Source organism: Microchirus variegatus, assembly GCF_963457635.1.
Source record: "Microchirus variegatus genome assembly, chromosome: 17".
Lineage (NCBI taxonomy): Eukaryota > Metazoa > Chordata > Actinopteri > Pleuronectiformes > Soleidae > Microchirus > Microchirus variegatus.
The window spans coordinates 13,513,554-13,540,434 of NC_139818.1; the positions used below are offsets into that span (position 1 = coordinate 13,513,554).

At 43.9% G+C, this 26,881-nt stretch overlaps 1 protein-coding gene across 1 annotated transcript in view; it reads left to right on the top strand.

Annotated features, from left to right (window-relative positions):
• The window catches only part of LOC310939221 (proteasome activator complex subunit 4B-like), a gene marked incomplete at both ends in the record, with an annotated part of 47,374 nt that overhangs the window by 8,310 nt on the left and 12,183 nt on the right, over window positions 1–26,881 (top strand). Inside the window, 31 exons of the mRNA XM_083903910.1 lie at window positions 313–387; window positions 501–623; window positions 971–1,063; window positions 1,340–1,518; window positions 2,284–2,370; window positions 3,185–3,371; window positions 3,726–3,815; window positions 4,035–4,099; window positions 4,274–4,424; window positions 6,048–6,146; window positions 6,265–6,334; window positions 6,916–6,983; window positions 7,654–7,857; window positions 11,557–11,714; window positions 11,950–12,045; window positions 12,194–12,249; window positions 12,347–12,403; window positions 12,856–12,911; window positions 19,924–20,022; window positions 20,116–20,178; window positions 20,319–20,414; window positions 20,581–20,712; window positions 22,460–22,669; window positions 22,766–22,902; window positions 23,086–23,139; window positions 23,749–23,878; window positions 24,671–24,752; window positions 25,481–25,634; window positions 26,097–26,163; window positions 26,249–26,374; window positions 26,660–26,812. Coding sequence (XP_083760036.1) covers window positions 313–387; window positions 501–623; window positions 971–1,063; window positions 1,340–1,518; window positions 2,284–2,370; window positions 3,185–3,371; window positions 3,726–3,815; window positions 4,035–4,099; window positions 4,274–4,424; window positions 6,048–6,146; window positions 6,265–6,334; window positions 6,916–6,983; window positions 7,654–7,857; window positions 11,557–11,714; window positions 11,950–12,045; window positions 12,194–12,249; window positions 12,347–12,403; window positions 12,856–12,911; window positions 19,924–20,022; window positions 20,116–20,178; window positions 20,319–20,414; window positions 20,581–20,712; window positions 22,460–22,669; window positions 22,766–22,902; window positions 23,086–23,139; window positions 23,749–23,878; window positions 24,671–24,752; window positions 25,481–25,634; window positions 26,097–26,163; window positions 26,249–26,374; window positions 26,660–26,812 — 3,417 coding nt within the window. The remainder of the gene's footprint in view (window positions 1–312; window positions 388–500; window positions 624–970; window positions 1,064–1,339; window positions 1,519–2,283; window positions 2,371–3,184; window positions 3,372–3,725; window positions 3,816–4,034; window positions 4,100–4,273; window positions 4,425–6,047; window positions 6,147–6,264; window positions 6,335–6,915; window positions 6,984–7,653; window positions 7,858–11,556; window positions 11,715–11,949; window positions 12,046–12,193; window positions 12,250–12,346; window positions 12,404–12,855; window positions 12,912–19,923; window positions 20,023–20,115; window positions 20,179–20,318; window positions 20,415–20,580; window positions 20,713–22,459; window positions 22,670–22,765; window positions 22,903–23,085; window positions 23,140–23,748; window positions 23,879–24,670; window positions 24,753–25,480; window positions 25,635–26,096; window positions 26,164–26,248; window positions 26,375–26,659; window positions 26,813–26,881) is intronic.

Here is a 26,881-nt window from a genome sequence, read left to right on the forward strand (position 1 = left end):
AAATGACTCATGCAATTTTCCTTGTGCCTTAAAATGGATAAATGTAGTAATTTGCAGTGACACTTCTCTACATTTCCCTATAATGATAATTGAATTGTTGCTTTTGAGTCTTTTCCCCCACTTGACCTGCAGACAAGATTTTCCATTTGAGTCTCCACTTAGCTTTCACCCAGCCTCTTGGCCCACAGTGGCCCACTGTGCACACGTCCACTCTTCATGAAAAAGTGGCTATATTTAATTCTTGGAATGAAAGCTGTGAATTCTGGGAATGTTCTTTGAAGTCGGCAATGATTGTCTGATGTTGTCTCTCAGCATTTAGTGAACCTGTTCGCGCGACTTGCCAACGATAACATTGGCTACGTGGACTGGACGCCTTATATTCCCACAGTGAGTCATTAGCAGGAATGGGTAGATAGATGAGGGTGTCTGTGGATGTATTATTTTTGGGGCACTTGCTGGGCCATGTGTGTGAAGTAAAATATGTGTGTGTTTGTGTGCAGATATTCACCAGAATCCTGCGTAGTCTGAACCTGCCAGTTGGGGTCAGTCAGATGGTGGCACCGCGGTATCTTACCAACTCCTACGACATTGGACACTTGGTGTTATGGATCACTGCACTTCTGGTGTGTACTGAGAAGTAGAAGGAAAGCAAAAAACACTTCAACATATTTGATTTTTCACAGGTATAAGTTTCTGGAAAACATTTTCCATGCGTGTACATGATCTCAATCACTAGTTTTAGGTCTTCTTTAATAGCCCATGATGTCAGTTTTGTAAATTATGTTCCGAGTTGGAGGAAAATTGAGAGTGAAGCACAACACATGTGAGTGGACACTAGTAGGATTGACAGCTGATATTATATAATATATTTTTTTTTATATAGGCTGTGTTTCTGTCCAGTCCAAATCACTAGAATATGTATATTTTTATTGCAGCTTCTTAATCAGAGAACTGCTTTATATCCCTGCAGGGTGGACCAGGAAACCCTGCACAGAAACAGCTGACCTGCCTCTTCAACAGCATCGCTTCCTTCTACCATCCCTCCAATCATGGTCGCTGGCAGGTAAGTCGCTCTCTCATTCACACACAAACACGCGCACGCACACACAGGTATGTGAGAAAGTAACTAATGTGTTTTCAGCTGCTACCTATCACACTCTTTGATTTACAACCTGTCCTTCAGGACTTGGCTGGCTCTCTTCTCACTAACATCTCAATAATGCACCAGCACTGGAGAAAAGAACGATATCTAAGATCTGTTTACGACAGGCTCTGTGAATGTGTCTCCTGATGATAACACTAATGCCGATTCTGTGTGTGTGTGCCCGTTTACCTGCAGTCTCGACTAATGCGGCTGCTTCAGCGTCTGCCGGCAAGTGTTGTGCGCCGTGTGCACCGGGAGCGTCACGGTGATCCCAGTTGGATCACAGTGGTTCCTGAGGATCAGAGGTTGACGGATGCAGACCTGCAGGAGTTCACCCGCAGCCTCACTGGAGCCGCCCTTTTGGCCATGTTCAGGTTCATAAGCACATCTAAACACATTATGTCTCAAAAGAGGTGAAGGTAGCACATTGACATGCTGACATTGAAAAACCACCAAAAAGAATAGGTCACCTTGAGGATAGGGCAAATCATTATTGATGCATCGTAAAACATGGTACAATATAATGTATAAGGACCATATTAGTTCAATTCTTGTAAAAATAGGTTGTGAGATGACATTTAAAAACAAAGACAGTGCAACAAAAGCTCATCCTAAGTGGGCAGACCGATATGAAACTATTTCTACACAGGCAGGAATAGAAAACTTAGGTGTCGTAGTGGGAGTTGGTGTGAGATGTCTGCGGCAACCCTTGTTTTACCACCGAATATCCTCCAGAACTCGTGTTCACAAATAGATACTTGCTACATTTTGGTTTTTCCACCTTTTAATGTTCAGTTTAATCTCAACAAGAATGTAATTTTTCTCACAAAATATCAGAGCTGACAAAGCCTCGGCCAGTTAGCTGATGTTGAAGGGATAAAATTAAGCTGAACAACATCACTTACAACCATTTGATGATTCTGATGATGATGAAAAACTTTGATTTTAATTTCAGCAGGTATAGCTACTTTACTTTAGCTGTGTTAACATTAAATTGTAAACGCGCTGTTTCAATCTGCCGATCCTTGCGGTATCACCCGTGACCACAGTGAAACAATAACCCTAATCAGGACAAAGAGAGGTCATCTGTGATTATCTAACTGTGTGTGTGTGTGTGTGTGCCCTCTGGTGATCTACAGTAAAATTGGCAGTAATGATGCAGCCTACGCTCTACAGAACATGGCACTCCTTACTCCAGAACTTGCCATACCGCCAGTACTTGAGAAGTAAGTGTTGTTGTGTGAAATCTAAAGCCTAATGTTTTATGTGTAGATTTTTTGGGATGTCAATAGGAAGTACATGTTTTTAGCCTGCATATGTGTGGAAACACTTTTGGCATATTTGAACCAAATAAACTGATGGGAATATTTAGCAGCACTTGTTTACATAGTGTATAGATAAGTATCACTGGATTTATTCTATGTGATTATGTCCATGTATTTGCAGAGGGTATCAAAGACAGGGATGCCCTTGAAAAGCAAGAATAAAAAAGGGAAGAATCTAATTGTTTCTATACTCGCGCATAGATTCATTTCAGTTATGACTTTGAGAGGGAGTTTGCATTCTGACACATTGCATCTGCTGAGTGATGAGGGACTTACGTGGTAAATGAACTGCAGTGGGATGGCACTTTTTATGACAAAGTGCTTTATACAGCACAACACATTCAAACACAGCAACCACTCCGCCATACCTACACTCGTACTTTGGATGACGACATGGAGACATTTCAGGCTCCTCTGATATCTAGACATCAAAGACCCGCTGATTAGTTAACAAACCACGCTACCTCCTGAGTTACAGATTTCGCAACTTCTTTAAATACCCCAAATTAGACTTATGAGCTGTGTGTCACACAACTGCTGCAAGTGTTGATAAGCAGATGAAATCAGCCACTAAAATGCGGTAATTACCCTGCAGATGCTTCACAACAGCAGTATGCACCTGTGCCTTTTACGTCATAATATCCTCACTTCCCCGAGCACACACAAACACTCTCACTCACTCACAATACCCTTACTTGTGTCTTGTAAAATACAGGACCTACGCGGCAATGGAGACCCTGACGGAGCCACACACCCTCACTGCCACCCTCAGCTGCATGATCGGCATGGCTCGCAGCCTGGTTTCCCCTAACAACCATTACCCAGAGGGCCGTGCGCACGTGCTCTCACTGCTCATGGGCTGTCTGCCAGGGGTGGACCCCAACGACTTCAGCAAGTGCATGGTGAGCAATGGATCTGCTGGTTAGATAGGGAGTAGACAATGCAGCTCTTGCTGAATAAATTCATTTCAGCTCTGCTTTATGCTATTAATTATTCCTGGAAGTGGAATGAATATCTCAGTTTGAAGAACTCACAATTAGTGTGGCCCGGTCTTTAGTCTCTGCTAAGATTCTGAAATGGATCACTTTTCCCATTTGGTGTGCTCATTGTCTCCAGAGTATATTAATCCATCACATTAGAATGAATTTGTGTATAAAGTTTGAAAAACGATTCCACCGACATCTGGTTGGTGATTTAACTTGTGCTGCAATCACGTCCAATGATGTAAATTCCTGTTGTGTCGCTGCTGTATCCAGATAACGTTCCAGTTCATCGCCACCTTCACCACTCTGGTGCCTTTAGTGGATTGTTCGTCTGCTCCTTCTCGACACAGTGATCTCACAGAGGTAGATGCAGCATACACAGTAACGAATAATCACAGAGGATATTAAATATACATGCATACAATATTAAAAGTTGAGCAATCCGTTTCCCTCTCCTAATCTTATCTTAAGTTTTTGCCAAGATTGTAAACACATTTTCTTCCACCTCACATACAGGGACATAAACTAAATCACACTGACTGATATACAAACATCAACTAATACTTTGTTTCTCCTTCTCAGATTGAGAAAGACCTGTGTTTTGCATCAGCTGAGTTTGAAGACTTTGTTCTTCAGTTCCTGGACAGGTAGAGACAAACGAACAAGTCAAAGAGTCACTTAATAATGCCTCACTGTGTCTCTCTCTGTTTTGCTCTGTGTCTCCAGCTGTGCCTTTTAAACTGTTGACATGTTTTATTGCTAGCAGGTGTGTAAGTGTGCACTTTGGTTCAGTGTGTGTGTGTGTGTGTGTATGTGTGCAGGTGTTTTGCACTGATAGACAGCAGTACACTGGAACAGACGAGAGACGAGACAGAGACAGATACCCAGACTCATCTGGAGAGCCTGGTTGAACTGGGTCTGTTCTCCACTGTCAGCACCGTCTTAACGCAGTGCTCCACAGAAATATACAAGGTATTACACACAGTTTCCATTACAAGTTTGCTGCCTTTACTTAAGTTCTTTAATCTGGCCTGAAGCATTTGTTTCCTGTTTCTAATATGGGCTACTTAAAATAAAGTCAGCTACTTCTTACTCTGGATTCACATGTACGTGATGGAGGCATCAACTGAATTGCTTCTCATTCTTTTTGAATGGAGCATCAAGTATCGTCAAACTGTACAGACTGTGGGTCTGTTGCATCTCTATTGACCGAGTTGACTGATGTTCAACTTTCCAAGCATCAGCTTGAGCGTCAGACAGCCAATCAAATCACATTTTGCAAGTATTCCAGCACAGACACTTGCCAATCAAACCACATTTAGCTCAAACACTACACAGCTCAAAGTGCACCCAACAATGATGGACATATCGAACATCACGTTACCATCACTTCAGCAACACTTGCAACACTTGTTATGTAGTTAGCCACAACAGAGACTGCTCTGTTTACCTCCAATAGCTACAGCACCGATTTTAGTGCCAGATAAGTGCTAATCAAAAAAGATCAAGTCACATCCACACAGTCCTGTATGTGTGTTTTTTTTTAGTGTTAACTCTGTTTACTCTTAATAAATTATTCCTTAAGATTATATTTGATTGGTTTGTAATGTATTTGTGAATAATTAATGTTATTGGTTTTAAAACCAAGTTTCCAGGGACTATGAATGTACTTATCCATTCATAGTACATAGCATAATCATTACTTTACAGTCATTCAACGCTATTCACTTTGAGGCCCATCCTACTTCAGTAGAAAGATAACATGGTGTTTTCTATTGGATGCCTCGCAAATGCCAAATTCTTTCAAAAGGCACAAACAACACACAAACACACACAAACCTGCTATTTACGCTGATGACATCCTCAAACATCTGGGTCTCACATCTTGTGGAGGAACACGGTGTAAGGAGTAAATTGACCTTCATGTACACCATCAGTGACATCCTGTAAGTATATGAGTGAGACATGATATAAAAGGAAAATTAGAACTGGTGTTACACATGACAATTAAAAAAAATGGACAGGCAGGTACGCACTGGTAAAATTCATGCAGACAGGCAGTGGAACAAATCTCCAAAGGCAGATTCTCGGTGGAAGAGTTGGTCTTTACATCCTGCAGCCACTCAGTGTTGATATGGTCAAGATTAGGCGTACAGGAACAACTTGTATGGAAATCAGGTATCCACACACATTCAGCCAGCAGCATGCAGTCAGGAACTGAATAAGGACAGGCTTACACAACAGGAAAACAAGAAGAGAACACAAAACAGCAGATGTACATTTCATATCTCTCATATCTCTTATTATAGAGAGTATAAAGGAGAGCTTTCATACTTCACAAAGAAGGTGAAAGGATAGGAGGACAAAATACAGAAGGAAAAAGAATCTAGAACCAAAAACCAACTAACTTATACACAAAGAAACCTGAGTACTTTAAACCTGATCAGTATTTATACTACCCAGTATTTCCCCTCACATAAATCTCATATATCACCACAGTGTTTTCTGTAGAGCCGTTCTTACTCAGATTATTTAACATTTACACACATGAGCTACTACGTATGCATCACCTGACTCGCTCTAATTTCATGTTAGGTGGCGTTGCACAAGGTTTACAACTTTGCCACCTCCAACATCTTTGAGACGTGCGTGTCGGGCAGGATGGTGGCTGATATGTGTCGAGCTGCGGCCAAGGTACTGTATGCAAGTGTATCTCACGAAGAGGGATTGTAATTCCTACGTAGAGCATGATTAAGTCACAGCTGCAGGAAACTATGCTATTCATTTCAGTGTTTGTGGTCTGTGTTCACAGTGTCATCCTGCTGAGTCTCTCCGTCTGTTCATCCCTCACTGCTGCAGCGTCATTTTCCACATTACCAACAGTCAGTACCACATTTTGTGTGGGTGAACAGTCTAGTGTGTGGGTGAACAGTAGTGTGTGTGTGTGTGTGTGTCTGTGTAGCATAGACATTGTGTGTTTGCCTGATGACCCAATGAGCTTTGAACAGGTTAATTCAAAAGCTTATTCACTACTGAATGAAACAATACTGTTTCAGATCAAATCTTCATTCTTCAGACTTTTTAAAATCATCAGATCACAGTGATCTCAGAACAATTAAAGACACAGTGTGACGTCCACTGAGGATCCAAAATCATGTTAAAAACATGTTTTGTTTAGAGAGAGGAACACAAATGTATACAATTCTAATTTTAAATATTTTCTCTTCTTCAAATATCAACCTATGATCGGTACTCCTATTACAATGAGTATCTGGGTAGAATTTAGTGCCGATCACTACAGCAGAGGTTGAGATTGTTTAAGTCATGTTCAAAATGATGGAGCAACCAACAACATGCACAACAAGCGTGGATTCAAACTGAAATGACCCCAGAATTTAGCAAAATGAGGTTAGCCACTCAGGAGAGCAATACACCCTCTTTATGTGCGTGCGTGTTTGTGTAGACGAAGAGTTGCAGAGTGAGGACGAGCTGGATAAGGAGCTGTTGTGGAATCTCCAGCTGCTCTCTGAGGTGAGACATGGATCTATCACATCCTAAAGGCCACACTCAACACAGTAAATAAAAAAACAGATTTTATCCTGTCAACTTATATCTAACGAGATCACAAGTCAGTACCTCACCATACTCCTTCTTTTAAATTGCATCATTTTTATTTGTGTGCCTGATTTACTGGTTTTATTGTTATCAATACTTATCTTTGCACTGAGTGGAGACTGCAATTTTATTGTATGCTTGTTCATGAAATTCTCATCTTTACTGTATAATAAATAATAATAATAAATACATTTCACAGTGGGTTGGGCATGTGATTCCATATTTATTTTTATATGGTATTTTTTACAAAACTTTGAGGCCAGGCACGGCTTCCTTACTGCTATTGTAGTAACTTTCCTCTTAATACTGTTGCTATAATTCACATGTTTGGACAAGAAACTATTGTGATATTGTGAAGACATTTTTTGCACTGTGCTCCCTGCACAGCCATAAATATCAAAGAGATTTGTCGTTAACCAGGATATATTGATACCCCCTCTGTTTTGTTTTATTGCTCTTGGGAGCTTACCATGAGTGGGAGTGAGCCAGATGCTGTGATTTACTGGAGAACCTCAATGTTTAAGACTCAGCTCTCCCGTGCATTTTCTGTGTGTCATGTATATGTGTGTGTGCGTGTGTTTTTTAGGTGAGCCGTGTGGATGGTGAACAGTTATTAAAATACCAAGGGGAGCTGGAGCGGATCTTGTGCGTGTGCGTGCATCTGCGCTGCAAACAGGCTTACACTCTCGCCTGCGGTCTGCTGGAACACACACTCCGGTCGCTGTCCCTCATCTATCCCACTGAGTACCGCAGCACCTCTGGAGGCTTTGATAATGACCTCCCTATACGGGTAAAAAAAACACAAACACACACAATCAAATGCCACAGAAAATGAGGTTGCTTCAAAAGACAGATCAAGGACCACCTGTGTTTTAAATTACAAACATAAATGTAACCCTGTTTCTCATTCTAATATATACAGTATCTTGCCTGCAACAGGAAACACCACGGTTTTCTTGGAAATATAAAATGCCTGAAGGAGAATCATTAAAACTGCTCTTCCTTGCGGTGAAATTAAATTGGATCTTACAGGTTTGGTAATTACAATTTCGATTTTCATAAAGATGATTGGAGAGCACTGAAATCAAATGGCTACACTACTGGAACAGACTCCTGTTACACAGACTCACCAAGTCAGAATGTTTGTTTGCTTTTGGTGTACTGAATGTTTAAAAGGTACAATCATGGAATTGGGGCATTGCTGTTTTTCTTTTACTCCAACAGCAAGGTAGATACATCAAAAAAGGCATGGTGGGTCAAGAACACGCTGTTGATCTAACTTGCCACATCTCTGTTTTTCACTATGCTGAAACGTTCAGTATAAACAAGAAACAATGGCATAGGGTTCTCATAACACCAGCATAGTCTTCCTCTGTATAAAAAGCATTTTCTGTTGCTCTATTGTTTAATTTTGATTCCAGCTGCTCTCTTTGCAGAATAACTATGTAATATGCATACTGTGAACATTAACTGTAAAGATGACTTCATGCAGTGAGTCACAAGATAAATCTGAGTGGGTCACAAATCATTAGACTTCCTGGCTTGTCTCTATTTCAGCCTTTTACTGAATACTCAAAGGCATATCCACATCCTGTATTATAATACAGTATAACAGGGAAAACCCTCTTTTATGAGCTGTGCTCCAACCTGGAATGACTAGAAGATATTACCTCATTTGAATGTGTCTCAAGCCAGGAAGTCACATTGTGCCAAACAGTGGATGATGATAATATGCTCATAATCAGACTGAATTAAAATGTCCTTTTACTTTGAGCCTGGCAATCACTACTCTGGGAGGAGTGCTGTATTATGCTTTACTATATTGTGACAACTCAGTGTCACCTTCTGCACTAGCTGTTGCAAAACAGTGTGTCAAATGAATCTGTTTAAGGGTTGTTATTCCTGTGCATGGACACATTGTACAGGTGCTTTTATCTAATTTTAGCTGTTTGCAACACCATTTTTATGTAGCTGTATAGCTAACTTAAGTGTGTGAAAGTGACATCCCATTCCATAAATACCACTTCCACTACTATTAATGCAGTGTTCAATGTTGGCACAGTGGGAAGAATAGGGAATGGAACGGTTTACTCCGACTCAGGAGTGTTCACGCACAACGTGGTTAACCCTGGATACAGAGACTGGATTGTTTTTTTGATTTTCAGCATTTTGTGACCAAGCTTAGTAGAATTTTATGCTGAAACTGCTGCCAACAGTCACTGCAGTTTGTTGACAGGTCTGTATTTTACCAAGAGAGAGACAATCCCAGTAACTCAGATTCAGAATGATAAATGGTAACTTGATGAAGGTGTAAAGGTCATGAGCCGAACGTGACAAAAAATGTCATAAATAATTGATTATATCAAACCAAGTGTGGTGGTAGCGACATAATTCGTGAATGTGCTGAACTGGAAATTGAAAAATGGTGCATCTTAGGGATGGGACGATAACCCATTTTTTTGTGGTAATACCAATACCACAAACCTGAGTATCTGTTGATACTGATATTAATCTGATAGTCATTTTAGCCCATTAAATGAATCGTTGCATTGTCCATTTTTGTTATTCATATTAATAGCTGATGCTCACCTGCTCCCATTACAGCTTAAGCCCCTTGAGCCAGTAATGACAATGTAGCCACATAACATTCTGAAACGGACAGTGGATTATTAAAAGACAGCGTCTAACATGAAAAAACATTTTGTAATCCCTGTGTGACTTTGAACGAACACTAACGTAATGTAGATTAAAGACATTAATGAAAACTCACCCCATAAGAAGAGAGAAGGTTAATAAGTGGTTATGCTAATGCTAACAAGTTAGCATAAAGTCCGCTAGCATAAATGCTGCTAGCATAAAGTACGCTCCCATACCAGAAGTGGGTTCGGATTCGGCGTCGGCATGACCAGACACCTCTGTCGTTGTTAAGAAGTACAGTCACGATTTAGTCCATCTTCGTTCAACGGTGAACACAAACAGCTTCCCAGAGCAGTGGCAGTCTCAGCAGCGGCTGCATATCAAGTAGCCATGCGTTTCCTCTGTGACGGCAGCTGATTGGCCGAAAACACAACAGAAGCATTGGAATGTGATATCCTGCACCCTAGTTTTAAGACCCACAATACTGTGATTTGAAGCATGTAGTTCATCTTCTTCGAAATTTCAACTTGCATAATTTTGAAAAAAAAAAAAATCCCTCATTTAAAAAAAAAAATAATTAAAAAAAATACTTGTTTGCTCAGTCTGTGCTGGGCCAACATGTTGCTACATTTGCACATTCTGAACCATGAAGCTGTTTTTCAAAGACATACTTCTCCAACAATGTAACAAAGAATGTATATAGTATAGTATAAGAAACGGGGTCGTACCTATGTTCCCCGGGTCCTATGTCAGCCCAAACATGACTCAGCTGAAACGCTTTTGCTGATTTTTATTTACATTTTTACAGTGAATATCCATTTTTTTCCCATGAGGGAAATAAAATGCTGACTACTACTACTACTAACTTTACTATTACTATTTACTTACCATTACATACTACTAGCTTTAGCCTCTGAGCCAGTGTCCGCTTTCCATGGGCCTGTTGCACAGCAGCCATTTTGACATGTTTTTGCAGAAAAAGCACAGGTGTTACTGATCACACTAACGATGGCTCTGTTCAGTCTATGCAAGTCAGGACAGTGTCACCGTAAGACCTGTCAAAATGGCTGCTGTGCAAATGTCTCATTGGCTCTCCCCATGTGTGTGGGTTTCATTCACATTTCAAAGACTAGCAGATTGGGGTTAGGTTCATTGGAGACTCATAATAGACTGTAGGTGTGAATAATTATGCGTATGGATAATTGTTTGTTTGTTACCCTGTGACAGGCTGGAAAAGTGTCCGGTGTGAGTGATCCATGCCTCTCGCTCAACGTCAGTTGGAATTGGCTCCAGCTCCCCCCCATGTCATTCACTGGATTAGCAGTAGAGAATTAATGAATGATTCTAGCAGCTAAATGCAAACTCATAGATTATTGTGTCTGTTTTACTTTGTGGCTGCAGGAGACAAACTGAGCTGCTTTCCCGAACACTGTGTGTTTTCCTGGAAACACCCAAGAGAAAAGCTTCTCTTGAAAAGTGATTTTCCAAAACAAGTGCAAAGTCTTTTTTCTGTTTTGATGTCTAGGTGACAGTAATTCCGACTATGTTCCTCTGCTGCTTTCAACAATTTCAAACACCGCTGTCAATTCATCTCCGCTTCATTCTGTTTTGTTGAGATTTTCCTAAAGATTATTTTTATTTTGCCAGTGTGCCTGATGTGTTCATTTATCATCGCAGTAAATCAGTGTGTTTTGTGAGCTGTGCGTGGTCTTAGCACTTACATGTGTTTCAAATAATTTAACACCAAATGATGACACTGCTCTGTGGGTTTCAGTGGGATTGGTTGTGCTGGTTTTCCTTGCCAGCTGTTCCAGTGGAAAAACTGTCAGCATCTCCCTCTTTCTCTCTGTAGGACTGGGGCAGAGCCGGAGATGTGGCAGCCCTGGGTGTGTGTTGGCACGTGCCAAGTGTGGAGGAGGAGAACTTTGTTTTCCAGCTGTTGTCACGCCTCCTCCACCCTGAGCTGGAGCGAATCAAGGGCCACGTCTCTGGAGATCAGCCAGTGAGCAGGTGTGCCATTATGTTCTTCATCTTCGTTTTTGATTTTTAAAAGTAATCAGGCGCACACACAAACTGATGACTGAGCGTTCCCAGAAGAAAAAAAAAAAACATCTGTTTTTGATCCTTGCACACTTGATCAAGTCCAATCAAGAGCTTTGGGGAAAGGTGGAATTTAGCTGTTCAGGAGTAAAGTCATAACAACAGCACACCAGCACTGGGCTGTAATGTGTGGCCTTATTCACAGGGAGGAGCTGTTGCAGAGTCTTGCTATCGTGCACCACTGCCTTCTTGGAGCTGGAAGCATGCTGCCCCCTCTGGATGGACCACATGTATCTGACCTGTGAGACCTGCAGCCACACACACACACACACACACACACACACACACACACACACACACACACACACATACTACATACTTATATAAGAACATCAATTTTCATGCAGGCTTACCACGTTTTTTGCTCCTCACATTTTGCCTCCTGTCAGCGTGCCCTCCATGGTGAATCTGGGAGAGATCAGACTGTATATAGGCATCGACTACGGTGAGAGTCGAACATGCACATAACACAAATGTGCACATGTAAATATTCATTCCTTCTCAACAGCAAAGCCAATTCTTTGTGTTTCCTTACTCTCCAGATGAGTCGAGGGAGAATTATAGACAGTCCATCTGCCAAACCATGAGGCTGCTGCTACGTGAGTGAATATTTTAAAGTTCCAGTGTGTAACTTGTTGCCATAATATTGCTAGTGTTGCTACATGCCCAGAATCACCCCATGTCTCAGGGGAGTCGGCAGAGCTTTCTGAAAGGACAACTCTAGGTCCATATTCCAAATGTTCTGCGTTTCGGTATTGGGCTACCTCACTTTTTTTTCCAGAGCACCCAGGGAGAATCTATTAACCTAAATTTACTCTTTACTTGAGTATCTGTTCTACCTCTGCCTCTCGTCCATCAGTCATGATGTAAAATGCATCTCTCACTGGACCTGATAGGCCTAATAAGCATTGTGTGAACTCATTTACATTATACTATATACCAAGTTACACACTACAGCTTTAACCTCACAAGACTCTTGAATCCTAACTTTTCACCTTGTCTAGTGTTTGATTGTGATTCCACTCCCTCTTGTGCACTTGTCCCCATCCAGATCACATCTTGGAGCAATCGGAGGATGACACCAAGTCACTGTTTGTCATCATTAAGGTGTCCACCCTTTGTGATTTTATTAGGCCCCATTCAGACCTGGTAGTAACATCTGTTTTGATTGATCGTCCACAAGTGGACAGGGTTAAGTGCAACTGTTCACACCTGGCATTTAAATGAAAAATAAAATCCTGGATGAATCCTTTGTGCCCACATGTCGGAGCACAAAGGATGAAGTGCAAATCACTACCACAAATAGGAAAACACAACAAGAAATAACGCAAATAAAAAAAACTAAACAAATGTAACTAAACATAACCCCGAAAACAGAAAACACTACAACAAAAGAAGAAAACACAACGACAAAAGCAGAAAACTGTAATGATTAGTGGCGTGGACCCGAAAGCAGACGGAGACGGAGGTGACTATTTCAAAACAATATAAATTTATTTACAAAAGTGTATAACAAAAAGCGACTTCCCAAACGTGGGAAGCGATAGGGGATAGATGGAGGAATAGGAGGAAAATTGTCCTTGCAGCTACTGCGGGGGTGACTCGGCAGGTCGGCGTAACTCCAGAGTGGAAACAACTCACGAACGTGGCACAGGAGATCCCAGGAGAATAGGGAGACCGGAACAGCCAAGGAATTGAAGACCAGCAGGAGATGTGACGACCTGGAGCGGAGACGAACGGGTAAGTAACTTTGTGAGGTAAGTACAGCGAGAGAGCTAGCAGCATGTCTTTACCCATGTAAGTTCGAAAACGATCTGACACCGGTGAGGAGAAATGGCTCCGCCTTTAAGCCCCGCTGATTACACATCTGGTGCAGGTGAGGAGGAGCTGCGCAGGTGCAAGTGATCACCGGTGTCTGGGAACTGGGTCAGCCACGCCCCCTGCAGAGTCAGAGGAGAGGGAAAGAGCAGCAACCACAAAAACAACACTAATAATAAAATTGAGGAGAAGGTGCAGGTGGAATCGTGACAGTACCTCCCCCTCAAAGAGCGCCTCCTGGCGCTAGGCCAGGCTTATCCGGGTGGGTCCGGTGGAAGTCCCTCAGCAAGTCTTTGTCCAGGATGAAATGGCGTGGAACCCAAGATCTCTCCTCCGGGCCGTACCCCTTCCAGTCGACGAGGTACTGGTGACCCCGGCCCCTGCGTCGGCTGTCCAGGATACGCCTGGCTGTGTAGGCCTCCCCCCCGTCGATAAACCTGGGTGGAGGAGGAGGGTTGGAGGGTGGGACCAGGTCCGACTCCTCCACTGGTTTAAGGAGTGAGACGTGGAAGGTCGGGTGGACTCGTAGAGCTCTAGGAAGCTTCAGGCGGGCGGCGGACTTGTTGACCATCCGCTCGATGACGAACGGCCCAATGAACCGAGGCGCCAACTTCCGGGACTCGACCTGTAGGGGAAGGTCTTTAGAGGACAGCCATACCTTTTGTCCCGGGCGATAGTCTGGAGCCGGGATGCGGTGGCGATTGGCCTGCCTCTGGCTCTGGATGGAAGATCGTTGAAGGGATGACCGGACCTGTCTCCACACCGCGTGGCACCGGCGAAGGTAGGTCTGGACAGAAGGAACGGCGACCTCCTCCTCCTGGAAGTCGAAGAGGGGTGGTTGGTAGCCCAGGGTCGCCATGAATGGAGAGATGCCGGTAGATGCGGAGACCAGGGAATTGTGCGCGTATTCCACCCATGGAAGCATGGAACTCCAGGAGGCGGGGTGGCGGGCGGCGACACAACGAAGGGCACTCTCCATGCTCTGGTTGGCCCGTTCTGTTTGGCCGTTAGACTGGGGGTGATAGCCCGACGTGAGGCTGGTGGACGCCCCCAGCGCCGAGCAGAACGCCTTCCAGACCTGGGAGGTGAACTGAGGCCCTCTGTCCGAGACGATGTCCTGCGGGAACCCGTGGAGTCTGAAGACGTGTTCGACTAGTAGGTCCCCCGTCTCGATGGCAGTTGGGAGCTTGGTGAGCGGTATATAGTGGACGGACTTCGAAAACCGGTCCACCACCGTCAGGACCGTGGTGTTTAGGCGAGACGGTGGTAGACCGGTAACGAAGTCCACCGCAATGTGGGACCAGGGACGACGTGGGATGGAGAGTGGCTGCAGGAGACCAGCTGGAGGGCGGTTCGAGGTCTTCCCTCGGGCACAGACGGGACAGGCTCGGACGAACTCGGCAGTGTCCTGAGGCATGGAGGACCACCAAAATCGCTGGCGGAGGAACCGGAGAGTGCGATTGAGGCCGGGATGACATGTGAGCTTAGAGCCATGCGCCCACTGTAACACCTCCGAACGTGCCGCGCCCGGGACGAAGAGCCGATTGGGAGGACCGTCCCCTGGGTCTGGTTCCTCTCTTTGGGCTAGACGAACCCTCTCCTCCACCGGCCAGGAAGCGGCTCCCACGATGCAAGCTGGGGGAATGATCGGCTCGGGAGACAGAGAAGGTGGATCAGGTGAGAATAGTCGTGATAGTGCGTCCGGTTTAACGTTCCTTGACCCAGGTCGGAAGGTAAGGGTAAAAACAAATCTCCCCAGGAACAGGGCCCAACGTGCCTGCCTGGAGTTGAGACGTTTAGCGTCTCGTAAATAAGATAAGTTTTTATGGTCTGTCCAAACGATAAAAGGAAAAGACGCACCTTCCAACCAGTGCCGCCACTCTTGGAGTGCCAGCACGACCGCCAACAGCTCCCTGTTCCCCACGTCATAGTTCGCCTCGGCCGGAGAAAGGCGTCGGCTGAAGAAAGCGCATGGGTGCAGCTTTTGGTCGGCAGGCGAGCGTTGTGAGAGAACGGCTCCCACTCCAGTGTCGGAGGCGTCGACCTCGACAACAAACTGTAGGGAAGAGTCAGGGTGGGAGAGGATAGGTGCAGATGTGAACAGTACCTTGAGTCTCTGGAAGGAGTTCTCGGCGTCATCGGACCAGCAGAATGGTTGCAGCGGAGAGGTGAGTCGAGTGAGGGGTCCAGCCACCTTGCTGTAGTCCCGGATGAATCGCCGGTAGAAGTTCGCGAAACCCAGGAATCGCTGCAGCTGCTTCCGGTTGGAGGGGGTCGGCCAGTCCCTCACCGCACTGATCTTGGCCGGATCTGGAGACAGCTTACCCTGGTCGATAATGAAGCCTAGGAAAGGAACTGATGAAGCGTGGAAGACGCACTTCTCTGCCTTGGCATACAGTTTGTTCTCCAGCAGTCTTTGCAGCACCATGCGGACATGCTGGACGTGTTCCTGCTCGGACTCCGAGAAGATGAGGATGTCATCCAAATACACGAACAGGAATTTGTCCAGCATGTCACGCAGAATGTCGTTTACTAGGTGCTGAAAGACTGCTGGAGCGTTCGTTAATCCAAAAGGCATGACAAGGTATTCAAAATGTCCCATTGGCGTGTTGAAGGCGGTCTTCCATTCATCGCCCTCTCTGATGCGAACCAGATGGTACGCGTTGCGAAGGTCGAGTTTGGAAAATATTTTAGCCTTGCACAGAGGGCTGAAGGCAGCGTCCATAAGCGGCAGCGCGTATTTGTTGTGGACCGTGATCTCATTGAGACCACGATAGTCGATACACGGGCGCAGGGTACCATCTTTCTTCTGAACAAAGAAGAAACCGGCTCCGACAGGGGATGAAGAGGGACGAATGAGACCAGCGGCCAGAGACTGGTTGACGTATTCCTCCATGCATGAGCGTTCGGTCTGGGAGAGGTTATACAGCCGTCGGGAAGGTAATGTGGACCCCGGAAGCAGGTCAATGCCGCAGTCGTATGGTCGATGGGGAGGAAGTGAGAGAGCCAAGTCCTTGGAGAACACCTCCCCGAGGTCGTGGTACGCCGCCGGAATCGTGGAAAGGTCTGGTGGCTTGGGAACCGGAACCGGAGAGGTCGAAGGAGCGGGCAGTGCTGAGCGGAGGCAGCGGGAGTGACATGGAACGCTCCAGCTGGAGAGTTGCCCAGACGACCAGTCGAACCGGGGATTGTGGAGCGCCAACCAGGGCAGGCCCAGCACGATCGGGGAGGAAGACGAAGGAATCAGGAACAATTGAAGCAGCTCGTGGTGGTTGCCGGACAGGACCAGGGCGATGGGTCTGGTGCGATGAGTGACTGTGGCCAGGATCTTGCCGTCGAGGTCGTGGATCTCCTTCGGAGTCTCGAGCGGGATCGTGGGGATCCCGGCCTGGAGGGCAGTGTCTAAGTCCAGGAAACAGTCGTCCGCGCCTGAATCGACCAGACAGGGAAGCGTGACCGACTTCTGGTCCCACCGGAGTTGACCAGGGAGGATCACGCGCTTCTTTGCGGGACAGGAAACGGCACCGCCCGCCAACACTCCTGCGTGTGTTGGCGGACTTAGTCTTTTGGCCGTACTGGACAGTTTGCCCGTTGATGGCCCAGTTCGCCGCAGTAGAGGCAGGCCCCGCTTCTCACCCTCACCGTCCGCTCCGCGGAGGTGAGTCGAGTACGCCCCAGCTGCATCGGTTCAGGTGAACCAGGAAAGGTAGAAAAAGGGGGTAGAGGAATGGGAACCGGATTGTGGGGACGTGAGTGGCTAGTGACGCGCCGGCTACTCGCCGTTCTCTCTCGATCCCTCTCCTGGATGCGATTATCGAGCATGATACACAAGGCAATGAGTGAATCTAAATCGTGGGCGTCGTTCCGTGTTGCTAGTTCATCGCGTATTTCTCTATTCAGATTTCTAACGAACATAGCGCGCAGCGCCGCGTCGTTCCACGAACTCTCCGCAGCGTGAATGCGGAACTGAATAGAAAAATCGGCCACCGACGAATTGCCCTGTTCAGTGTTGATTAATTTGGTGGAGATGTCGGACTCCCGAGGAGAGTGATCGAAAACCTTGCACAACTGGGTGGTGAACGACGAGTAGCTAACGGAAGCGGGAGCTGCGTGCGATAGCGTGGCCGTTGCCCACTGAGCGGCTCGCCCCGACAACAAATTTACCACGAAGGCTATCTTGGCGTTGTCATCGGGGTAGGTGCGTGGTTGAAGGCTAAAGACTAGCGAGCATTGAAAAAGGAAGCTTGTGCATTTACCAATCTCCCCGGAGAATCGTTCGGGGATGGGGACAAAAGGTTCCCGCGGCGAACTAGCGGAAGTGGCTAAGTCAGCGCTACTAGCCGCAACTACCCGCTCCGCGCTAGCGGAAACGGACGTGGCGGAGGCTACGGGAGGGTTAGCCGACCTAGCAGCATTAGCTGAAAGTTCGCGGAGTGAAAGGGAGATTTCGGCAAGCATCTGACTATGGCGCCCGATGAGTGCGCCCTGGGCGGAAATAGCCTGTTTTAATGCGTCAAAGTCCGCCGGGTCCATGTTGGTCAGATCGTTATGTAATGATTAGTGGCGTGGACCCGAAAGCAGACGGAGACGGAGGTGACTATTTCAAAACAATATAAATTTATTTACAAAAGTGTATAACAAAAAGCGACTTCCCAAACGTGGGAAGCGATAGGGGATAGATGGAGGAATAGGAGGAAAATTGTCCTTGCAGCTACTGCGGGGGTGACTCGGCAGGTCGGCGTAACTCCAGAGTGGAAACAACTCACGAACGTGGCACAGGAGATCCCAGGAGAATAGGGAGACCGGAACAGCCAAGGAATTGAAGACCAGCAGGAGATGTGACGACCTGGAGCGGAGACGAACGGGTAAGTAACTTTGTGAGGTAAGTACAGCGAGAGAGCTAGCAGCATGTCTTTACCCATGTAAGTTCGAAAACGATCTGACACCGGTGAGGAGAAATGGCTCCGCCTTTAAGCCCCGCTGATTACACATCTGGTGCAGGTGAGGAGGAGCTGCGCAGGTGCAAGTGATCACCGGTGTCTGGGAACTGGGTCAGCCACGCCCCCTGCAGAGTCAGAGGAGAGGGAAAGAGCAGCAACCACAAAAACAACACTAATAATAAAATTGAGGAGAAGGTGCAGGTGGAATCGTGACAAAAACAACGACAAAAGCAGAAAACACGACATAAGCAGAAAACACAACGACAAAAGCAGAAAACACAACAACAAAAGCATAAAACACAATGACAAAAGCAGAAAACACAATGACAAAAGCATAAAACGACAAAAGCAGAAAACACAACAACAAAAGCAGAAAACACAACGACAAAAGCAGAAAACACAACAACAAAAGCAGAAAACACAACGACAAAAGCAGAAAACACAACAACAAAAGCATAAAACACAACAACAAAAGCAGAAAACACAAGGACAAAGGCATAAAACACAACAACAAAAGCATAAAACACAACAACAAAAGCAGAAAACACAAGGACAAAAGCAGAAAACACAACGACAAAAGCAGAAAACAACGACAAAAGCAGAAAACACAACAACTAAGGCAGAAAATACAATGACAAAAGCAGAAATCACAACAAAAAAGCAGAAAACACAACGACAAAAGCAGAAAACACAATGACAAAAGCAGGAAATACGACAAAAAGAACATTAATTAATGGAAAAGGTAGGTACCTGCTGTCAACAAGGATTGTTGCTGATTGGATGGTCACACTGTTCGTCTTTTATCCTGAAGGAAAACACAGTTGTGTTTAGTTTGCACTTTTTTATTTGTGATTTGTTATTTGTTGTTGGGTTTTCCCATTTGTAGTTCTGATTTGCACTTCAGGGCGACTGTAGATCTGGCTTCACCCACGCTCTGTTCAAATACACGCTGATGTCATGTCTGTAAGTGAGAACAGAAATTATGGTTTTAAACAAGTCTGACTGCACTGATGTTGTTTTTCAACGTGTTTGTTTATCGCCGTCTGTGTCTGCATGAGTAACAGTAACAGTACACACTCTGCGGTGAATGAAAGCCCTACTTACATGAACGATTAGCCATTAGTAAAAAAATATATAAACATTGTGTACAAATAAATGAGTATATCAGCACTGATCTAAAGACACGTTTAGGAGCCTTTCTGACCTGGACTTAATGCTTTTCACACATGCTCAGATCACTCATGATAGATGTTAACAAGAGGTTTGAATGGGATCTTAGTTGACATGTCATTATTCCATTTTGCTGCATGTCTGCAAAAGTCTCAATTCCCCCGTCTGTCTGTCCGTCTGTCTGTCTCCAGATCATAAGTGACCTCATGTTTTTCCGTGGCACTCACAAGAAAGAGTTTGACTCCCGCTGGAAAAGCTTCACGCTTGTCAAGAAGTCCATGGACAACAGAGTGAGTCAGGAAGGCTCACTAAGCTGCTGCTTTTTGTCAGTATTAATTAGCCACTTATTAAGTGATTTAAGCATGTTGCCTTCCCTCATGCAGCTTCATGGGAAAAAGCAGCACATAAGAGCACTGCTCATCGACCGAGTTTTACTCCAGCATGAGGTTAGTTTGACAACACACTCACTTGGCGCAGAGTCACAGATGCAGCTGTGATCACATGCACATTAAATAAACTCTGTGTAATTCTCAGGCAGAGCCTGCTGTTTTTAGACTATTTGGAAATTGTGTTTCTGTGTGAATAGATGAGGACGCTGGTGGTTGAGGGCAGTGAATATAAAGTGGTTCATCAGGAGCTGCTCTGTGATCTGCTGCTGCTGTCCACCAGCACTTACAGCCAGGTACAAGTGACAAAACACAAATTCATTCATTTATGTTAATGAGAAAATTACAGTTAGAACATCTGCTGGTCCCCCCCTTTTCCTGATGACAAGTATTTAAATAACTTGTGTGATGGAATGAAAATTAATTGAAAATGTACATCTGTGTGTGCGACTGTGCGTGTAGGTACGTAGCCGGGCTCAGAACGTGCTGACAACTGCTCTGGGAACATACAGCTTCTCCTACAGGGACCTAACTCCCCGAATCGTCCAACTGCTCTCACCACAGAACACCACTGGCACACAACAGCAGTTCAAGGTACGACACACACATACTTACAGACACAAGCATATGTACATATTCTTTGCTAAAAAAAATTACTAGCACACCGCCCAAAGCCATAGCTGCCCTAAATTAACAGCATTGGTAATTGTGAAAATATTTTTTTATGTTTCTGTAATGCTTAATACACCAGTATGTAGAAGCATTTTAATCAAAAGCTAAAATCACATTATTATTTTTATTAATTATTGTTTTACACAAAACCCCCATACAAAAATAGGAAAACACATTGTTATTTCTTAATTAATCTGTCAAATTATAATTATTCACTTAACAGTATTCAGAAAACAGAAAAATTTGATTTAGTAGTTGAATGTTATGCTTGATTAATTTCTGACTCAGAGAAGAAGCCCTCACGTTTGGGCATGAAAAGGTTTATTTGCCAAATAAATAACAATACAAATTTTAGCTTGAAAGAAGTTTTTGAACGATTTCTAAAATCTTTATTTTTCCTTGTTCCTTCTTAAGCACTGTATGCACACACTTTCACACACACACACACACACACACTTATTCAGGTCATTGTAATAAGCACAGGTAATCTACTGGTCTCTGTCCATGGTGCTGACATTTAAAGTCAGTCAAAAACTGTATGCCCTCGAGATACCTGTAGCCAACTGACACTGTGGAAAACTGATGCTGAATGCTCTCTGAATGCTTTCTCTAGTCTTAAAGTGGAGCTAGGCCTGGCTCTGCATTACATTATTCAATATTTATTTTGTATGATATTATTTCGATGTTCATTTTCAACACATTTTCAAAGAAGCTTAAAATTAGATTTTATCAGCTTGTTACTGAAAAGCGCTGTGGAAATGTAGATTTAATGTTGTCATTTGACATTTCAACTAAGCCATGCTATAGCACGCACAAATGCTCATGTCAAAGCTCCACGTCTAAAATAGAAACATCTATTCTTGTTTTACAAAAGGGAAAAGTGATTTGTACCAAACAGGATGTTGCTTTTATATTGAATCCTCAAGGTTCTTGAAGCTGCTACCAGCCAGAAGCAAAAACCCATAGAATTCACACATTAAATGAGTGCTGACAAATGTTCTCCCTGTGAGGACCTGTATTGCTCCTCAAAGTAATATGTAATTCCTCTCTAATATTAAAATATACATGAGAAAGCACCTCTGTTTCTCTGCTTGCTGTTTTGGATTTGTGATGTTATTGTTTTTAAATTCAAACTGTACTTTTACTGTTATGGGAGATGTATGTAATAAAAAGTGTTACTCACCAGTAAGCTTGTCAAACTCGCCTAAATTCAAAACTTAAGCTGTGAGTGAAAAAATGACAAATCTGACTTGTCAGAGGAGGATTTATCAAAAGGATACATCCAGGAGCTTGAAAACTGACCTCCAGCTCACAAAATGATGTAACTTGTGTCTAAAACGAGGAAATCGGGTTTAAACTGTGTGAAATACTATTTCACCAATGCCACCTAAAAACAAATATCTTCCTGGGTCTGGATGTTGATTATCAAAGCTGCAAAGACAGTAACACCTGTTACATTATTTAAAGTAGGACTATAGCCCAGATTTTGCTGATGTATTTTAAGGGTCTTGAAAATGGGACTGTGTCAGAGCCTTCTGACATTTTTCCGCTAGATTTGCAGACTGTGCAGAATCTTGCCCTAATTCAGACCAAGTATGCAACTTTTGTTTTGCAAAACTTTTTTTCATATCAGCGTCATCTCATTCTATCACTGTACTCTGTGGCTCAGGGTGCTCTGTACTGCCTGCTGGGTGTGCATAGTGGTGTTTGCCTGGCGAGTGTGAGGGACTGGGACTGCATTGGGGAGGTGTGGCCTGCTCTGGTCCTCTGCGGCCTGTCGCCCTCTATGACCCTGGAAAAGCCCTCCATTAGTCGACTCCTTGATGACATTATTGACAGAATCAATCGGCAGCACGACACCATAGGGATCTATTTCACAGTGAGCAACGTGCCAATTAACATGCAAGACTCCCCCCTCCCCCATCTGATCTTTTATTAATTGAATACCGGTCCAATGTGTCCGCTTCCTCTTTAGGTATCTGAGACGTGTGTAGAAATCGCCAATCAAATAACAAAGTCTGGAAATCCAATGTCTTGCTTAGAGGCACCGTCCACCGCGGACCTGAACGAGGGGCTCCAGCGTCAGCGAATCAGAAACATAGTCGCTGCAAGGTAAAAATAAAAACTGGGTTACAGGAATTGTTATTACAGTACTTGTTCATTCAGTTTCAACACCCACTCTGTCTCTCTAAAGGTTATAAAAGCCAGAGAATATTCTAGAATTTATATGCTTTTTGTAGCCTCGGTACATCTTTTTTACCACCGCTAACTAACACAGAGTTTTCTTATTTACAGGAAATATGAGAAGCTGGTCAATGATCTCTTGACCTGCCTTGAGGACAGAGACCTGTAAGTTTTCTACACAGCAGTATATGTATTGAACATTAAAATGCCACGCAAATGTGTAGAAAACGTAGGATTCTTTACTTATAAGGAATAAAAGACATAATATGTTGAGTAGTGTACACTTGATAGAATTGATAGAAATCTGTATTAATATTCAAGGTAATGTTTACATCAATCTCTGCTATAACTTCTGGGGAAAACCACATCAGAGCGAGAAAGGAAATATTCAGTATTGTACAACGTGTTGTCTTTTCTTTGTTTGTTTTTTTCATTTTATTGTGTGTTTTGTCACTAATGGATCCCAAATACTCATTGCTGTTTGCTGCCAAAGCAGCGTATTAACAATTCCCATAATCCCTCACTGCTTCCTTTTAACTAGGCTTCATGTTATTGTTTTGATTGTGAGACCTCTAGTGACAGAATGTACATACAGTGAGTTTAAATTACAGACATAAACACACCCAGTAATATTTACAAAAGCACTTTTCTCCTGTGGCATCGAGTGGCAAGTGGAAAAAAAATGTGGGAAAAGATGTATGACAGTACATTTTCACCACCATTTGTTTTATTGTTTTATTCCTGACATCTAAGTGTCTGTTTTTTGTTTTTTAGGCCCTGGAAGTTTGAGTACATGGCCACAGACTTTCTGTCCCTCCTGCTGAGAGACGATCACCCTCTGCCTCCTGACGCTGTCCTCTTTTTCACACAGAGCCTCGTGCATGACTCCATCAGCATACGCAAGGTCCGCAGCTGTGTGTGTCTCTCTACATTTGTCTTTGTTTGGTTATACATTAAACCAAAAATGATTTGTTTAATGCAGCATGTAGTGTACATCGATCCTCTTGTGTACTCAGACTTAACTTTCACAATCAGTGAGGCAGAAAGACTGTGTCCATGACAGGTTTGCTGTGTGGTCAGGTTTTGTCAGCAGAGCTTTGTAAAGTCCCGAAGACGGACAGAAGAGGACTTTCAAACTCTGACCAAATAGCATCCCTGTGTTTTTTTTAATATGCACCCCATCTTTCAGTGGGATAAGGAAATGATCAGTATCTCTGTGTTGTGTCGATTTTGGACACAGCAGGATTTAACATTTCCATTCACTTACAAATTTACACTTAAGAGAAACTTAATGTCATGCTGCCTGCTCACAGGCCACAAAATGAAAGTAAGGTTGTTGTTTTTTTTACACACTTACACAGTATGCAGTATGAGTAATTGAAGCAGCAAAATACTACAGTGGGGAAGAAAAAAAAAAGGTTTCCAAAAATACTGTAAAACTGTGCACATCCTAGCTCCTCATGAGAATTAGGACAAAGATAGAGACAGCACTTCTAACGCTCACAGTAGTTTTGGTTTGGACAGCAACTGCAACTGCAATATTTCTATTGTGTTAACTGTGTATATGGATTAAAATGTTGCTCGGTATCACTTTGTGTGCCATCGCCTATGGAATCTAAACATCCACATGAAAGGCCGTCATCTCTCATCACGTATTGTTTTTACTCACGCATGTTCTCCTTCTGTTCTCTCTCAGGTGGCGATCTCAGCAGTGGCCGGGATCCTCAAACAGCTGAAACGACCGAGAAAGAAAGTGGCAGTGAAACCAGCGGATATTAGTCAGTATACAGTACAATTACCGGCCACTTTATTAAGTACAACTGACATCCAAAAAAAAGTGACAGGAGTGGCACTCGTTGTGGTCTCCTGCAAACTTATTCGAGTTCCTGTTGCTTTTCTATTATTTTGAACCAGTTTTGACATTCTCCTTTGACCTCTGGCATCAACAAGGCATTTTCACACAGAGAACTGCTGCTTACTGGAGATTTTCCCCTTTTTTCTGACATTTCTCTGTAAACCTTAGAAAAGGTTGTGCATGAAAATCTCAGCAGATCAGCAGTTTCTAAAATACCGCCCTGTCTGGCACCAACAAACAAGCTACTTCTCTTTCCTATTCTGATGCTCAGTTTGAACTTCACCAGCTCGCCTTGACCATGTCTACATGCTTAAATGTCTGTGTTGGACAGGTGTACCTTATAAAGTGGCCGGTATAATCACATACATCCATGGCTTATTTATTCCTTGTCACAATTTAGCCACCAATATAGGACCAGTTATAATTTTAATCATACAATTCATCATCATCAACACAGCTAACGTTTTGGTAATTGTCTGTCGAGTAAACATAATGACCTGAATACATTTATTTAATGTTAAAAGATTAATAGCTTGAAAATAAGAAAATGTAATTTGAAGTAATTGTCAGACTGACGTTCCGAGAGTGGGCATGTTTGAGTGTTACATGTTTACAGGACTTTACATGTGTTTCCACTGTTGGTTTTTTTAGGCGGCGTTCAGGATCTGGAGGGTGTGTGTGTTGGCGACCGTGAGGGGAATCAATGGCTACAATACGACAGCAACAATCTGCCTCTCACCCAGGAACAGTGGGACTCTCAGTACTATGTGGAAAAAACACACTGGGGCTACTACTCGTGGCCAAGGTAAAGAGAATGACTGAGGGTTTAGCTGGTGGATTTAGAAGCTGGAAGGCTGATTAACAGCTTTAGTTGGATGGAGCTTAATAGCTGATTGACTTAACTGTCTTGTTGATTTGATTCTTATCTTGGTGGCTTTGTGGCTAACTTTATGTCTGACTATTTGCTGGATGACTGATCCGAGGGGCAGAATAACTAGCGGCATGTTGAACTGACTTCCTGTCACGGCCTGGCCTAGATAAGGTTGACTGAACGACTTACTGCCTGGCCTAGATAGAAGCATTGATGTATAGGTGGAGCACTGGCTGGCTGTCTTGGTATGCGGATGGTTTGCTGACTAACTGACTTTTTAATCATTCATTTATCCTTGCCACCTATTTGAAGACAGTATGTGTCCATCCATATTTTTTCGGTGCATTGTTATCTATAAATCACCGCAGCCTTTTCTTTGTCTCCCGCTCCTCGCAGAGAAATGATGATCTATGCAGCTTCTGAGAAGCCGAACGATGACCTGCCGTATGAGAAGATGAGTGAGGTGCGAGCTCATTCGGTGCCACACACAAAATGACTCACCCAGTATTACTATTATTACATTTCGTGTGTGTTTTTGTGTCACTCAGGGTGAAAAGATCGTCTTTGAATATTTCTCAGACCCGGAGTTTATTGACCAGCTTATTGGGTTTCTCTCACTGGAGGACCGGAAAGGAAAAGACAGCTTCAACCCGCGACGATTCTGTCTCTTCAAGGTGCAATTTAAATTCTCAGCCTCAATCGATCTGACAAACCTTTTTATAAAGAAGTGACACAGCATACCCTCACTAGCCAAAGCTGAATTGAACTCCACAGAGCTGGAATTTGTGTCATCTACTGCTGTGATTCATCATTCTCGCTCAGTCAGCTGACACTTCTCTTGCGTCAAACGAATGACTATAATCTGTCTTTCTTTGTGTTTTTTTTTTTTTTGTAAAAAAAAAAGGCCTTGGTTTTTTTTCTGCATCAAACGAACATTGATGCTTATGTTTGATTGGCAGGGGCTGTTTCGTAACTATGGCGACGTGTTCCTGCCGTTACTATGGCCTCACCTTGAGCAGCTTGCCAGCAACCCCCATGAGAGCTCGCAGCGCTGTGTGTGTGAGATTACTGCAGGACTAATCAGAGGCAGCAAACTCTGGAGTTTCAGCAAGGTACTGGACACACACACACACACACACACACACACACACACACACACACACACACACACACACAAAGGT